The sequence below is a fragment of the Hemitrygon akajei genome, chromosome 19, assembly GCF_048418815.1.
Source record: "Hemitrygon akajei chromosome 19, sHemAka1.3, whole genome shotgun sequence".
Classification (NCBI taxonomy): domain Eukaryota; kingdom Metazoa; phylum Chordata; class Chondrichthyes; order Myliobatiformes; family Dasyatidae; genus Hemitrygon; species Hemitrygon akajei.
Window position 1 is genome coordinate 72,433,682 of NC_133142.1, and position 15,643 is coordinate 72,449,324.

Genomic DNA, 15,643 nt, shown 5'->3' on the forward strand with positions numbered 1-15,643 from the left:
ACGTGGACCCAGCTCATCGTTCTAAACCCCGCACTGACCAAAGACGTGGACCCAGCTCATCGTTCTAAACCCCGCACTGACCAAAGACGTGGACCCAGCTCATCGTTCTAAACCCCGCACTGACCAAAGACGTGGACCCAGCTCATCGTTCTAAACCCCGCACTGACCAAAGACGTGGACCCAGCTCATCGTTCTAAACCCCGCACTGACCAAAGACGTGGACCCAGCTCATCGTTCTAAACCCCGCACTGACCAAAGACGTGGACCCAGCTCATCGTTCTAAACCCCGCACTGACCAAAGACGTGGACCCAGCTCATCGTTCTAAACCCCGCACTGACCAAAGACGTGGACCCAGCTCATCGTTCTAAACCCCGCACTGACCAAAGACGTGGACCCAGCTCATCGTTCTAAACCCCGCACTGACCAAAGACGTGGACCCACCTCATCGTTCTAAACCCCGCACTGACCAAAGACGTGGACCCAGCTCATCGTTCTAAACCCCGCACTGACCAAAGACGTGGACCCAGCTCATCGTTCTAAACCCCGCACTGACCAAAGACGTGGACCCAGCTCATCGTTCTAAACCCCGCACTGACCAAAGACGTGGACCCAATTCATCGTTCTAAACCCCGCACTGACCAAAGACGTGGACCCACCTCATCGTTCTAAACCCCGCACTGACCAAAGACGTGGACCCACCTCATCGTTCTAAACCCCGCACTGACCAAAGACGTGGACCCAGCTCATCGTTCTAAACCCCGCACTGACCAGAGACGTGGACCCAGCTCATCGTTCTAAACCCCGCACTGACCAAAGACGTCGACCCAGCTCATCGTTCTAAACCCCGCACTGACCAGAGACGTGGACCCAGCTCATCGTTCTAAACCCCGCACTGACCAAAGACGTGGACCCAGCTCATCGTTCTAAACCCCGCACTGACCAGAGACGTGGACCCAGCTCATCGTTCTAAACCCCGCACTGACCAAAGACGTGGACCCAGCTCATCGTTCTAAACCCCGCACTGACCAAAGACGTGGACCCAGCTCATCGTTCTAAACCCCGCACTGACCAAAGACGTGGACCCAGCTCATCGTTCTAAACCCCGCACTGACCAAAGACGTGGACCCAGCTCATCGTTCTAAACCCCGCACTGACCAAAGACGTGGACCCAGCTCATCGTTCTAAACCCCGCACTGACCAAAGACGTGGACCCAGCTCATCGTTCTAAACCCCGCACTGACCAAAGACGTGGACCCAGCTCATCGTTCTAAACCCCGCACTGACCAAAGACGTGGACCCAGCTCATCGTTCTAAACCCCGCACTGACCAAAGACGTGGACCCAGCTCATCGTTCTAAACCCCGCACTGACCAAAGACGTGGACCCAGCTCATCGTTCTAAACCCCGCACTGACCAAAGACGTGGACCCAGCTCATCGTTCTAAACCCCGCACTGACCAAAGACGTGGACCCAGCTCATCGTTCTAAACCCCGCACTGACCAAAGACGTGGACCCAGCTCATCGTTCTAAACCCCGCACTGACCAAAGACGTGGACCCAGCTCATCGTTCTAAACCCCGCACTGACCAAAGACGTGGACCCACCTCATCGTTCTAAACCCCGCACTGACCAAAGACGTGGACCCAGCTCATCGTTCTAAACCCCGCACTGACCAAAGACGTGGACCCAGCTCATCGTTCTAAACCCCGCACTGACCAAAGACGTGGACCCAGCTCATCGTTCTAAACCCCGCACTGACCAAAGACGTGGACCCAGCTCATCGTTCTAAACCCCGCACTGACCAAAGACGTGGACCCACCTCATCGTTCTAAACCCCGCACTGACCAAAGACGTGGACCCAGCTCATCGTTCTAAACCCCGCACTGACCAAAGACGTGGACCCAGCTCATCGTTCTAAACCCCGCACTGACCAAAGACGTGGACCCACCTCATCGTTCTAAACCCCGCACTGACCAAAGACGTGGACCCAGCTCATCGTTCTAAACCCCGCACTGACCAAAGACGTGGACCCAGCTCATCGTTCTAAACCCCGCACTGACCAAAGACGTGGACCCAGCTCATCGTTCTAAACCCCGCACTGACCAAAGACGTGGACCCAGCTCATCGTTCTAAACCCCGCACTGACCAAAGACGTGGACCCAGCTCATCGTTCTAAACCCCGCACTGACCAAAGACGTGGACCCAGCTCATCGTTCTAAACCCCGCACTGACCAAAGACGTGGACCCAGCTCATCGTTCTAAACCCCGCACTGACCAAAGACGTGGACCCAGCTCATCGTTCTAAACCCCGCACTGACCAAAGACGTGGACCCAGCTCATCGTTCTAAACCCCGCACTGACCAAAGACGTGGACCCAGCTCATCGTTCTAAACCCCGCACTGACCAAAGACGTGGACCCAGCTCATCGTTCTAAACCCCGCACTGACCAAAGACGTGGACCCAGCTCATCGTTCTAAACCCCGCACTGACCAAAGACGTGGACCCAGCTCATCGTTCTAAACCCCGCACTGACCAAAGACGTGGACCCAGCTCATCGTTCTAAACCCCGCACTGACCAAAGACGTGGACCCAGCTCATCGTTCTAAACCCCGCACTGACCAAAGACGTGGACCCAGCTCATCGTTCTAAACCCTGCACATGGAAGAAAAGCTGGAATTCAATTTATCCAAACTCATCACTGTCTTAAGTAAATAACACCCTAAGTTTCAGCTATGAATGAAAGAAAGACTCAAGGCATTTAATGTATCATTTCCTAAAATTTTGTGTTCAGCAATGAGCCAATAAGACCATAAGACAAAGTAACAGAATTGGGTCATTTGTCCCATCAAGTCTGTTCCTCCCTTCCATCATGGAATTATTATCCCTCTCAACCCCATTCTCCTGTTTACTCACCATAATCTTTGCCACCCTAACTAATCACAAAGCTATCAACCTCTGCTTTAAATATTCCTAATTGCTTGTCCTCTATAGCCATCTGTGACAATGAATTTCAGATTCAGCACCCTCTGGTTACAAAAATATCCTCCGTTCTAAAGGGATATTGTTCTATTCAGGGTCTCTTCCTCTGGTCCCAGACTCTCCCAAGGCAGTTAATTCTTTGTGCATATCATTTCCTAAAGTTCAGTGATAAGTAATGAACCCTTTTGTACTCCCTACAACAACATAGCATCTTTTATAGAATGTCTTTTCAATTGCACAGGCAAGTTAGCACCAGCTAGTTTATATCTCACAAACAGATCACTGTTACTCTTGAAAAATAAGAGCAAGGGGTTAAGATAGCATATATAGGGATTGATTGTACGTCCATAAAGTGACACTAGTCACAGGAGTGTCTGTACATATGGTGACTGACAGGAAATAATAAAGTAGTCGTGGCTGGGGGTATGGTGAGGTGGGTGACTGGGTGAAGGTGTTGATCAGCTTTATTGTTTGGGGAAAGTAACAATTTTTGAGTCTGATGGTTCTGCTGTGGATGCTACAAAGCCTCCATCCTTATGGGAGTGGGATAAACAGTCCATTAATAGGGTGGGTGGGATCCTTCATCATAATGCTGGCACTTTTCCAGTGATTTTCTGTATCTATCAGTACACAGTATATATCCTTGATGGAAAGTGGTGGAATACTACAGAGTATGGCTGTTATTATCTGATCGCTGTCACAATGCTGAGATTTTAATCACTTCTATAATATCAGCATTGGAATTACTTGTACAGAAATTGAAGGATAATTCACTTACAATGCAGTCAAACTTACCTCACATCAGATCCTCTGAATAGCAGAAAAGAGAGTAGAAGAAAGATTTAATCAGGAAACAGAAATACGTGATGCATTGCTGTATTCATATTAATAAATCAATGAATTTCAGGATTACAGAGGGTGTCTGTAATTCAACATAAACTCTGAGGGGATACTCATATTTTCATGCCTGCAGCGAATCATTTAAATGTATACAACAATAAGATATAGGAGCAGAATTAGGCCATTTGGCCTTCGTCTGCTCTGCTATTCAATCATGGCTGATCCTTTCTTCCCCTCTTCAGCCCTACTCGCCAGCCTTCTCCCCGTAACTTTTGATGCCATGTTCAATCAAGAACCAATCTATTTCTGTCTTAAATACACCTAATGACCTGCTCAGATTTTTGAATGTTATCCCAGTTTAGAAAATAGTCTACACACTTATTTCTACTATCAAAGTGGATGACCATGCATTTTCCAACATTGTATTTCATTTGCCACATTCTTGCCCATTCTCCTAATCTGTTAAAGTCCTTCTGCAGCCTACCTGTTTCCCCAACATTACCTGTCTCTTCACCAATCTTCATATCAACCGCAAATTTGGCAACAAAGCCATCTATTCCATCATCTAAATCATTGATATACATCATAAAAATATAAAACATAAAAACATAAAGATGTCTTCACGGACACTTTCAATCTGTCCCTGGCTCAGGCAGTTGTCCCTACAAGCTTCAAGTTTGCCACCATCGTGCCAGTGCCGAAGCATTCCACTGCCACGGGCCTGAATGAATTCCGTCCAGTTGCATTCACCCCCATCGTTGCAAAGTGCTTTGAGAGACTGGTTCTGTCACATCTGAAATCCTGTCTGCCCACTACCCTGGACCCCCATCAGTTTGCCTATCGCACCAACAGGTCAACAGAGGATGCCATCTCCATGGCACTTCACTCTGCCCTGACCCACCTGGACAGCCCCAACTCTTAGGTCAGAATGCTGTTCATTGACTTTAGTTCGGCATTCAATACTGTGATCCCCTCCAAGCTGACTGGCAAACTTCGCCAGCTTGGTATCAGCTCATCCCTCTGCAAATGGACCTTGGACTTTCTGACTAACAGACCCCAATCTGTTAAGTTAGACAACCTCTCCTCCTTCACTCTCACCCTGAACACTGGCGTGCCTCAAGGCTGTGTGCTGAGCCCTCTTCTGTACTCCCTTTTCACCTATGATTGTGTTCCTGTACATGGTTCTAACTCCATAATCAAGTTCGCAGACGACACCACGGTGGTTGGCCTGATCAGAGGGGATGATGAGACGGCCTACAGGGTCGAGGTCCAGCACCTGGCCATGTGGTGTGCCAACAACAACCTGGCTCTTAACACCCAGAAGATCAAGGAGATTATTGTGGACTTCAGGCATGCTAGGAGCCACACTCATGTCCCCATCTACATCAATGGAGCTGTAGTGGAGTGTGTATCAAGCTTTAAATTCCTCGGTGTCCTCATTTCCGAGGATCTCATCTGGTCCCTGAACTCCTCCATCCTGATCGAAAAGGTGCAATAGCGCCTTTATTTCCTGCGGAGCATCAAGAAAGCTCACCTCTGTCCCAGGATAACGATGGACTTTTACTGGTACTGCATCTCAGTGTGGTATGGCAATTGTCCCGTATCAGACCGCAAAGCTCTCCAGCGGGTGGTGAAAACTGCCCAGCAGATTATCGGCACCCAATTGCCCACCATTGAGAACATCTACCATAAACGCTGCCTGAGCAGGGCAGAAACCATTATCAAGGATGCATCTCACCCTAATCCTGGACTTTTTACTCTCTTCCCATCGGGTAGGCACTACAGGAGCCTCCACTCCCACACCAGCAGGCACAGGAAGAACTTCTTCCCTGAGGCTGTGACCCTGCTGAACCTCACATCACAGCGCTAAGCAGTATTGCACCCATATTGTACTGTCTCAGTACTTTCATGTAAATAACACTATTCTTTTAATTTCTGGTTAGATGGTAACTGCATTTCGTTTGGCTTTGTATCTGTACTTGGCACAATGACAATAAAGTTGAATCTAATCTAATCTAATAAAAAGAAGCGGTCCCAACACCGACCCCTGCAGTCACCACTAGTTACTAATAGCCAAACAGGAAAGGATCCTTTTATTCCCACCCAGTGCCTCCTACCAATTAGCCAATGCTCTAACCATGCCAGTAACTGTCCTGTAATAACATGGGCTCTTAGCTTGGTAAGCAGCCTCATGTGGCACCTTGTCAAAGGCCTTCTGAAAGTCCAAATATACAACATCCACTGCATCCCTTTTATTTATCCTACTTGTAATCTCCTCAAAGAATTCCAACAGGTTCATCAGGCAAGATTTCCCCTTAAAGAAACCACGCTGATTTTGTCCTATTTTGTCCTATTTTGTCCTGTGCCACCAAGTACTCCATAACCTCATCCTTAACAATTGATTCCAACATCTTCCCAACCACTGAGTTCAGGCTAACTGGTCTATAATTTCCTTCCTGTTGCTTTCCTCCTTTCTTAAAGAGTGGAGTGATGTTTATAATTTTCCAGTCCCCTGGCACCATGCCAGAGTCCAATGGTATTTCAAAGATCATTTCTAATGCCACTACAATCTCTACCATTACCTCTTTCAGAACCCGAGGATCAGTTCATCTGGTCTGAGTGACATATGTACTCTTAAATCTTTCAGCTTTTTGAGCACCTTCTCTCTTGTAACAGTAACTGCACTCACTTCTCTTCCCTCACACCCTTCAACATCTGGCACACAGGTAAGTTAGAAGATGTTCAAATCTATGCAATTATCCTTCCCTGTGTTGTTTTATTTCTGCTCCTACCATCAATGAAATGAGTGTGCCCTCCCTTCTGCCGAGATAGTTCTGTTTGGACTCCAGATGATTGAAGCAACTACCTTTTAATGGTGCTTCTTTCTTCTCCCTGTACAGATCAGATGACCATAAGATATTGGAAAAGAATGAGGCCATTCAACCCATCAAGTCTACTCCAAAAATCCATCATGGTTGATTTATTATCTCTCTCAACTCTGTTCTTCTCTCTTCTGCCTGTAACCTATGATGCCTTTACGAGTCAAGAATCTATCAACCTCCAATTTAAATATACTCAATGACCTGGCCTCCACAGCTGTCTGCAGCAATGAATTGCAGATTCACCACCCTCTGGCTAAAGAAATTCCTCCGCATCTCTGTTCTAAAGGGAAATTCTGAGGCTCTGCTTTCTGGCTCTAGACTTCCTCAATGTGTGAAACATCATCTCCACATCCACTCTATCTAGGCCTTTCAATAGTCAAGAGGTTTCAATCAGATTCCCTCATTATTCTAAACTCCAGCAAGTACAGGACTGGAGCTGTCAAATGTGCCTTATATGTTAACCCTATCATTCTCGTGAACCTTCTCTGGACTATCTCCAAAGCCAGCACAACTTTCATGGGTAAGGGGCTCAAACCTGCTCATAGTACTGCAAGTTTGGTCTGACCAATGCCTTAGTTGGTTACCAAAGCTGGTTAAAATTACAAACCTTTTCTGAGACACAGGAATTTATAATTAATTTTCCCCCACAGTATCAAGGTATGTAATATACTTTAAGAGCTCCAACCAGACCTACTTTCTTTAATAAAATAGTCCTCCAGTTGACTTTCACCCATCTGACCCTACAAGAGTTTTCTGCTAAAGCCTGTGCAGAAGTCCTGCTTCTCCAACTACGACTGACAGGAAGAAAAGCAAGATGTCAAAATGCAAAATCCATGTTGAGGGACAGTTCACACAGATAATGTTCATAGTGGAGTCACAGTTTGCACAGTAGATTGAAACTAGTGAAATAAGCAGACTCCGAATATAAATGCATTTTCAAATAATTCCATGAAATTTGGTCTCTGTGATTTTAATCAAATGCTGAGAGTAAAATCTCTCTCCAGGAATGTTATTAAACTTGGAAAAGAAGCATTGCGATTTCATGGAATTGCTGAAGTTTATACAACAAAAACAGACCATTTGCCCCATCGTAGCATCCCTGTCAGCTGCTGACACTAAGGCCCAACTCAATGAACCGCATTTAAAAGATCATCAACTACAAATTAAGAACAGTATTTTTCATCCAACAAGAGTCATCCTGAAGCAATCAACCCCTATTCTGTAGTACAAATAGATGGAAACATTCCATGAATCATCAATTCTCAGACCATACCTCTCAGAGACATGGACTAATAGTATTTTTGTGACTATACGCTCTATGGGAACTATAGGTGCTGAATGCGATGTGTGACTGTATGTTCTGTGGTAACTAACAAGCTGTGTGTGGTGTATGTCTCTATATTGTATGGTAACTATACGTGCTGTTTAGTGTGTGACTGTATATCTTACGGTAACTATATGTGTTGTGCATGGTGTGTGATTCTATGTTCTAAGGTAACTATCTGTGCTGTGTGTGGTTTGTGTCTGCATGTTCTAAGATAACTAAACATTCTGTGTTGTGTTCGACTGTATGTTGTATTGTAAATATACATTTTGTGTGAAGTGTGTGAATGTATGTCGTATGGAAAATATTCATGTTGTGTGCAGTGTTTGTCTCTATATTCTATGGTAACACTATGTCCTGTGTGCAGTGTGTGACTATACGTTCTCTGGTAACTACATGTGCCGAGTGGTTGGTGTGACTGCATGTTCCATGGGTACTATACGTGTTGTGTATGATGGCTGACTGTGTGTTCTATAGTAACTATATGCATTGTGTATGGTGTGTGACTGTGTATTCCACATTAACTATATGCATTGTGTATGGTGTGTGACTGTTCTACATTAACTATACATGTTGTATATGGTGTGTGACTGTGTGTTCTACATTAACTATACGTGTTGTGTATGATGTCTGACTGTATGCTCTACATTAACTATACGAGCTGTCTGTGGTGTGTGACTGTGTGTTCTATGGCACACTAACCTGCATGCTACTGATGAAAAATCTGATAATGCTGAGAGTGTAACCAGACTGTGTAACCTTGAGATTTACAATATCAAAACTAACAATAGATAAATATGGCTTACACCAGAATGAATGGCAAATTAATTAAAATGGAATTGGGCATGGGCTCAGCTGTCAAGTCATTTCACAAAATGAATTTGAACAATACTGAACTGAAGCCTGCAGATATTCAACTGAGAACTTACAATGGAGAAAAGATAACTCTGGTGAGAATGACATTTGGACATGATTGGCTGAGACAACTATAACTTGATGGAGATCCACTCACTATTTCACCATTTTCATGCCCCATCCCTTGCAAGAAAGTCATTGAAAGCAAATTATGAAAGGTACTGGATGATACCACAGCAGGAGGAGACTTGATTCCATGGGGAGAATGTACGAACTATTTGCAGATGACATCAGAATTGAACACTGAACTCCGATTCCCCGAGCTGTAATATGGTCGTGCTAGTCACCATGCTATAGTGCTGCAGATGGGCTGAAGGGCCTGTTGTTCTGTGTTCTGTTCAGAGAGCTGAATTCTTCATTGGGAGTATATTGGCCCACTTCCACTTCTATGGGTTGGGGGGGGGGGAGATGTTAGTTTCCTAGGAGACTAGCAAAACTAAACTAGCAAAGGTCTCCTGTACTTTTGTGCCTCCTGTGAAAACCTTCAAAATATTCCAAAGCCTTTCAGCGTTATTTCTTTAAGAACCACTGGATGGACTGCTTGGAAAAACAAGAACTGTTATACACTGCAGGTGCTCTGCTAATATTTACATAAAGTTGGGATAGAACATCCCTCTGTATATCTGAATTACTTCCAGTCTAGCTTAGATGTCTCTTTAAAGCTTAGAAAGTTATGAAGGGATCTTATTGAAACATACAAGAACCTACAGGGCTACAGCAAGGTAAACTTCTGAGGCATTTCCACTCACTTGAGATTTTCCTGGGTGAAGAAATAGTTACAAAATACAGGGCAGTCATGTAATACAATGTCTGTAAGAATTCCATTTGCAGAGGGCAGTGAATCTCTGGAATTCTGTACCCCAGAGAATTAAAGTGGGTGGGTATTTGGAGGAAGTGAATACATAGATCAGGAATTTGAGAATGGGTACAGAAGGGGAGTTGAGGCAAGTGTAGACCACACATAATGATTATAATGAATGGTGGGGCAGGCTAGAGAGTCTGAATGGCCTCATCATGCTCCCATTCTGTTGTTTTCTTGAATTGTTTCCCATTCCTTGTTGGATGCCCATTGAAAGGGTTATAACCATATAACAATTACAGCACGGGAACAGGCCATCTTGGCCCTTCTAGTCCATACTGAACGCTTACTCTCACCTAGTCCCACCGACCTGCACTCAGCCCATAACCATCCATTTCTTTCCTGACCATATACCTATCCAATTTTTATTTAAATGACAAAATCAAACCTGCCTCTACCAATTCTACTGGAAGCTCATTCCACACAGCTACCACTCTCTGAGTAAAGAAGTTCCCCTTCGTGTTACCCCTAAACTTTTGCCCCTTAACTCTCAACTCATGTCCTCTTGTTTGAATCTCCCTTACTCTCAATGGAAAAAGCTTATCCACGTCAACTCTATCTAACCCCCTCATAATTTTAAATACCTCTATCAAGTCCCTCCTCAACCTTCTATGCTCCAAAGAATAAAGACCTAACTTGTTCAACCTTTCTCTGTAACTTAGGTGCTGAAACCCAGGTAACATTCTGGTAAATCTCCTCTGTACTCTCTCTATTTTGTTGACATCTTTCTTATAATTCGGTGACCAGAACTGTACACAATACTCCAAATTTGGGTTGCAATGAAAGATAGCTTGGTCCATCACTAGCATGGCCCTCCCCATCATTGAGTACATCTACAAAGAGCCCTGCCACAATGAAATCAGCATCCATTAGGATCCTCACCATCCAGGTTATATTCTCTTCTTGCTTTTGCCATCAGAAATGAGGTACAGAAATTTTGGGTCCAACACCACTAGGATCAGGAACATTTATCACCCTTCAACCATCAGGCTCCTGAATCAACATGGATAACTTCCTCACCTCAAACACGAGGTTATTGTCATTCCACCATTTCTTCAAAGTACAAAGTTCAAAGTAAATTAATTATCAAAGTAAATATATGTCACCATACATAACTCTGAGATTTGTATTCCTGTGGGCATACACAGTAAATCCAAGAAACATAGTAGAATCAATGAAAGTCCTCACACAACAGGATGGACAAACAACCAATGTCTAAAAAACAATGAGCTTTGCAAATGCAAAAGAAAAAAGAAATATTAATAATAAATAAATTAACAATAAATAAGTATCGAGAGCATGAGATAAAGAGTCCTTGAAACTGACTTACATGTTTGTGAGAATAGTTGGAGTTGGGACGAGTGAAGTTTTTCCCTCTATATATATATATATATATATACACTCATATATTTTGGTAATATATTTACTTTGAACTTTGAAGTGCAACTTATTTGGACAAATAGGAGTCTTACATTCCCATTTTCATAGTAAGAAATAGACAGTCAGTATTCCAAAATCTCCTTTAAATGTATGTTCTAATTCATGAACTTCATTGCCCTTTGATATCCATGATAGTCAAAGCTAAGTTAGATACAAATGGCCTGGATTACCTGAACAGCTGGTATCCTGTGATTTTAACAAACAATGTTGCAAGGTCTTTCCTATTGCTCTTATCATCTGTTTCCTGATGATGAAACCAACCACAAATTAAATTGCTTTCACTTGGTTGCTATAAATGATAATATTGAAGATATCATCTGCTAATCTAATGGTTCAGTTAATACTGGGAAATATTAATCTATTAATTTTGAGCAATTTGCAAGGCACAAGTGGTATGGAATTTTCTTCACTTGCCGGGGTAGGTGCAGATTCAACAAGACTTAAGAGGCTCAGGGCATTATGATCAATGAGCTATTTGACTCATATCTCACCAGGTATCTTCAGCATTTACCCCTTGCACCAGTGGCACATGGTATTCTCTGCAACTACTGTCTACAAAGTCAATAACAATTTGCCACAGCATTTGAAGATAGTTTATTGGCATTCTTCAATACATGAGTGTAAAGGAGAACAGAATGATTGTTATTCTGAATCCAATGCAGCATAAAAAAATACATCAAACATAAAGAATACAATAATTAAAAAACACCATATATAGATATAAAAGCAATGATATAAAACACAGTGTACAAGTAACTTTGAGTGTGGCCGTATATATATGAGATCTGCTGATATATAGATACTGATTGTATGCACATAAAATTATGCTGGATGCAGGAGCAGCTGATCATAAGCTGACTCTGACAGGAATATTCACTTGCAGCTCTAACATTTCGAAGGCTAAGGACTGAAGGAAGATGGGAACCGTATCACATTCATCTTTATCCTGATTGGAAACATATCCCACTATTGTTATTGTCATCAATGTTAGGTCAATATCCTTGAATTTTCTACTCAGCAGGGCTGACACCCAGGGACTGCAAAGAATGAGCAAGATGAATTACTACAGCCTTCTCGAAAACAATAAAACAGGGGTTAACTACCAATGTTGCATCCACATGAATTTAAACTCTGAATTCAGAAGAATGAGAAGGGATCTTATAAAAACATATGAAGTTATGAAAGTAGCAGGGAAGTTCTTTCCTCTGGAAAGTGACACTAAAACTCAGAATTCCGGAAAATAGATGTAGGATGCAGATGAGGAGAAACTGCTTTTTTCCAGAGAGTAGCGAAACTGTGGAATTCTCTGCCCAGAGAAGCAGTAGAGGCTACCTCATTAAATATATTTAAGACACAGTTAGATAGATTTGTACATAGCAGGTAAATTAAGGGTTATAAGGAAAAGGCAGGTAGATGGAGCTGAGTCCATGGACAGACCAGCCAATGATCTTACTGAAATGCAGAGCAGGTTGAATGGGCCAGATGGCTGACACCTTCTCCTATTACTTATTTTTTTATGGTAAAATTATTAGATTTTCTTTTAGCACAATATCAGTTAACTTTTTCGATAACCCTGAAACCCTAACAATTCAAGTATTGTACCTTTCATGAAAGATGAAGACAATTCGATAAACTTAAACGCATGGGAGAAGGACTTGCAGAAAGGTGTAAACCTGTCCAATATGGATCAACAAAGCAAAGCCTGATACAAGGCAGGAGACTTTTGTAACCATAACCAATGTAACTGGACATACAGTTCACAGTATCTCGGTCATGCATCAGACATACCAAGAAGCAATGTTGTTTAGAGTCATAGAAGCCTATAGCACAGAAGTATTAGCTTAGCCACACACTTGAGGCTGGGAACCCCTTGTGGGTCACAGGCTTTACAAGATGGACTGCTACCTATAAATGTTCAAAGTAACGAATGCTCAAAACCGGTAGGTGTTAGAGTTATGGAGTTATTGAGCACTACAGAGGTGAGCTCACTAAAACTTACTGAATGGTGAAAGGCCTCGATAGAGTGGATGTGGAGAGGATGTTCCCTATAGTGGGGAAGTCTAGGACTAGAGGACACAGCCTCAGAATTTAATGATGGAGATGAGGAGGAATTTCTTTAGCCAGAGATGGGTGAATCTGTGGAATTTGTTACCACAGGCAGCTGTGGAGTCCAAATCATTGAGTGTATTTAAGGCTGAGGTTGATAGATCCTTGATTAGTCAGGGCAATAAAGGATACAGGGAGAAGGCAGGAGATTGAGGCTAAGAGGGGAAATGGATCAGCCATGATGAAATGGTGGAGCAGACTTGATGGGCACGTGGTCTAATTATGTTCCTATATCTTATTGTCTTATGGTCTACAGCACAGAAATAGGCCTTTCAGCCCATTGGTCTTCTGTCTAGTTCCATCTACCTACCTCCACCCAGATTATAGCCATCAGACTTCTCCTAAATGTTACAATTGAACCCACATTCCACAATCCTGCAGGCAAACCACCCTCTGAGTGAAGAAGTTTCCCTTCAAGTTTCCCTTAAATATTTCACCTATCATCCTAAAACCCTTGCCCGTGAGTTCTATTCTCAGCCAGCCTGAGGGAGAAAAGCCTGCTTGTTAGGTTTTATGGTGCAAATTGCATGAAAGAATAGAGTAGTAATCTTTTTCAGAGTACATGACTGCATTAGAAAGAATCACGGGTAAACATGCATAAAGATGATCTCACTTTACATCTGTGTGCCTTGGGCTGGTAATTGCATTTGCACATCTGTGGGTAAATGTCATGTGCACTGATGCGAGTATTATTTCTCTCCACCTTGATCCAAGATTAAGAATGTCAATGAAGTGAAGTTAAGCCATATGTAGCCCTATGTAAATCCATGATGGGATTTAGCACATTGCAAGGATGTAATCGGCACAAATATGCCTATTTGTAGAATCAAGAACCAGATGGTCCAGAAATAGCCCTGAGACAGAGTGTCTTGCTGCACAAATGTTCATTAAGTGAGGCTTGACTTCCAGTAAATTATCCTGCAGTAGAAATTTCCATGTATTTTTATTTATGAAATGTTGTAAAAATCTATTTCCACCTCTAGTGGATATAGAGAAAATATTTACAGTGTTCTTACATACTGAGGGATTAGAACTATTCTTTTACCCCAAGCACCAGCAGCGAAGAAAATGGGGATGTTGCAATGGTATCACAGGGGAAGTGTCTTAGAGCCACAAGGAGCTTTTGGCACCTTGAAGTTCAGCCACTGGCCTGACCAAAAGGTATATTTATTCATCTTTTGCTGGTTTGCCCTGTTTGAAATTTGTGGCCTTTTAGTATTGGACGTGTTTTTTCTTTTAGTACTATGGCTTCCTACTCAAATAAATCGTAGGTCTGTCATAGCCCACAACTCGAGAGACAGGCAAATTAGCGGAGCACAGTTTTATATATCCAGGCACTCACCCCCACTCTACCCCAACGCCATCACAAGGTGGTGTACTTGATTGACTCACATGAACAGAATACTTGGACATTCCACATTTGAAGATGCTCTTTTGAAACTGGGATTAAAGCATATTCACGGAAATATTGTTAGAGGAAACATGAATGGCATTGACACATTTTAAATGAATATTAAAATGATGCTAAGATGAATGTTGGAAAGATGTTGCAATTGTCTATATTATACTGTAAATTGGCTATGTATTTAAAATAAAGAACATATTGATGGGATGTTGAAAAAGAGCTTTTCTGAAACGTGTAATCCTCTCAAACTCAGGGACAGAAATGTAGTGAGATTCATCAGTGCTGACATCCATTATCTTGATTATTTTAGATGTCTTGTCCTTAAAGTCATAGAGCACTACAACACAGAAACCGACTTTTTTGGTCCATCAAGTCTATGCTGAACCGTTATTCTTCCTAGTCCTATTGCCTCATACCTGGACTACAGCTCTCCATACCACTCCCATCCATGTACTTATCTGAACTTCCCTTAACTGTTGCAATTGAACTCTAATTCACCACTTCCACTGGCAGCTTGTTCCACACTCACACCACTCTCTGAGTGATGAAGTTCCCCCTCAGGTTCTTCTTAAATGTTCACCTTAATTCACCTTAAATCTATGACTGTAGTTCTAGTCTCACCAAACGTCAGTGTAAAAGACCTGCTGACATTTACTCCATGGAGAGGAAGTTTCCTATAACGGAGAAGCCTGGACCAAAGGGCTTAGCCTCAGAATAGCACATCCCTTATAACAAAGGTGAGGAGGAATTTCTTTAGCAAGATGGTGGTGAATATGTGGAATTCATTACCACAGATTGTTGTGAAGGCCAAGTCATTGGGTATATTTCAAGTGGAGGTTGATATGTTCTTGATTGGTAAGGGCATCAAAGATTACAGGGAGATGGCAGGAGAAT

At 43.0% G+C, this 15,643-nt stretch overlaps 1 protein-coding gene across 2 annotated transcripts in view; it reads right to left on the minus strand.

Annotated features, from left to right (window-relative positions):
• lhfpl4a (LHFPL tetraspan subfamily member 4a) overlaps positions 1-15,643 on the minus strand; it is a 329,956-nt gene that overhangs the window by 14,280 nt on the left and 300,033 nt on the right. Inside the window, exon 4 of one of the 2 annotated variants that reach the window (XM_073072854.1) lies at positions 3,774-3,788. The exons of the other annotated variant lie outside the window; for it this stretch is intronic. Coding sequence (XP_072928955.1) covers positions 3,780-3,788 — 9 coding nt within the window. The 3' untranslated portion in view covers positions 3,774-3,779. The remainder of the gene's footprint in view (positions 1-3,773; positions 3,789-15,643) is intronic. 2 annotated transcript variants of the gene reach the window in all.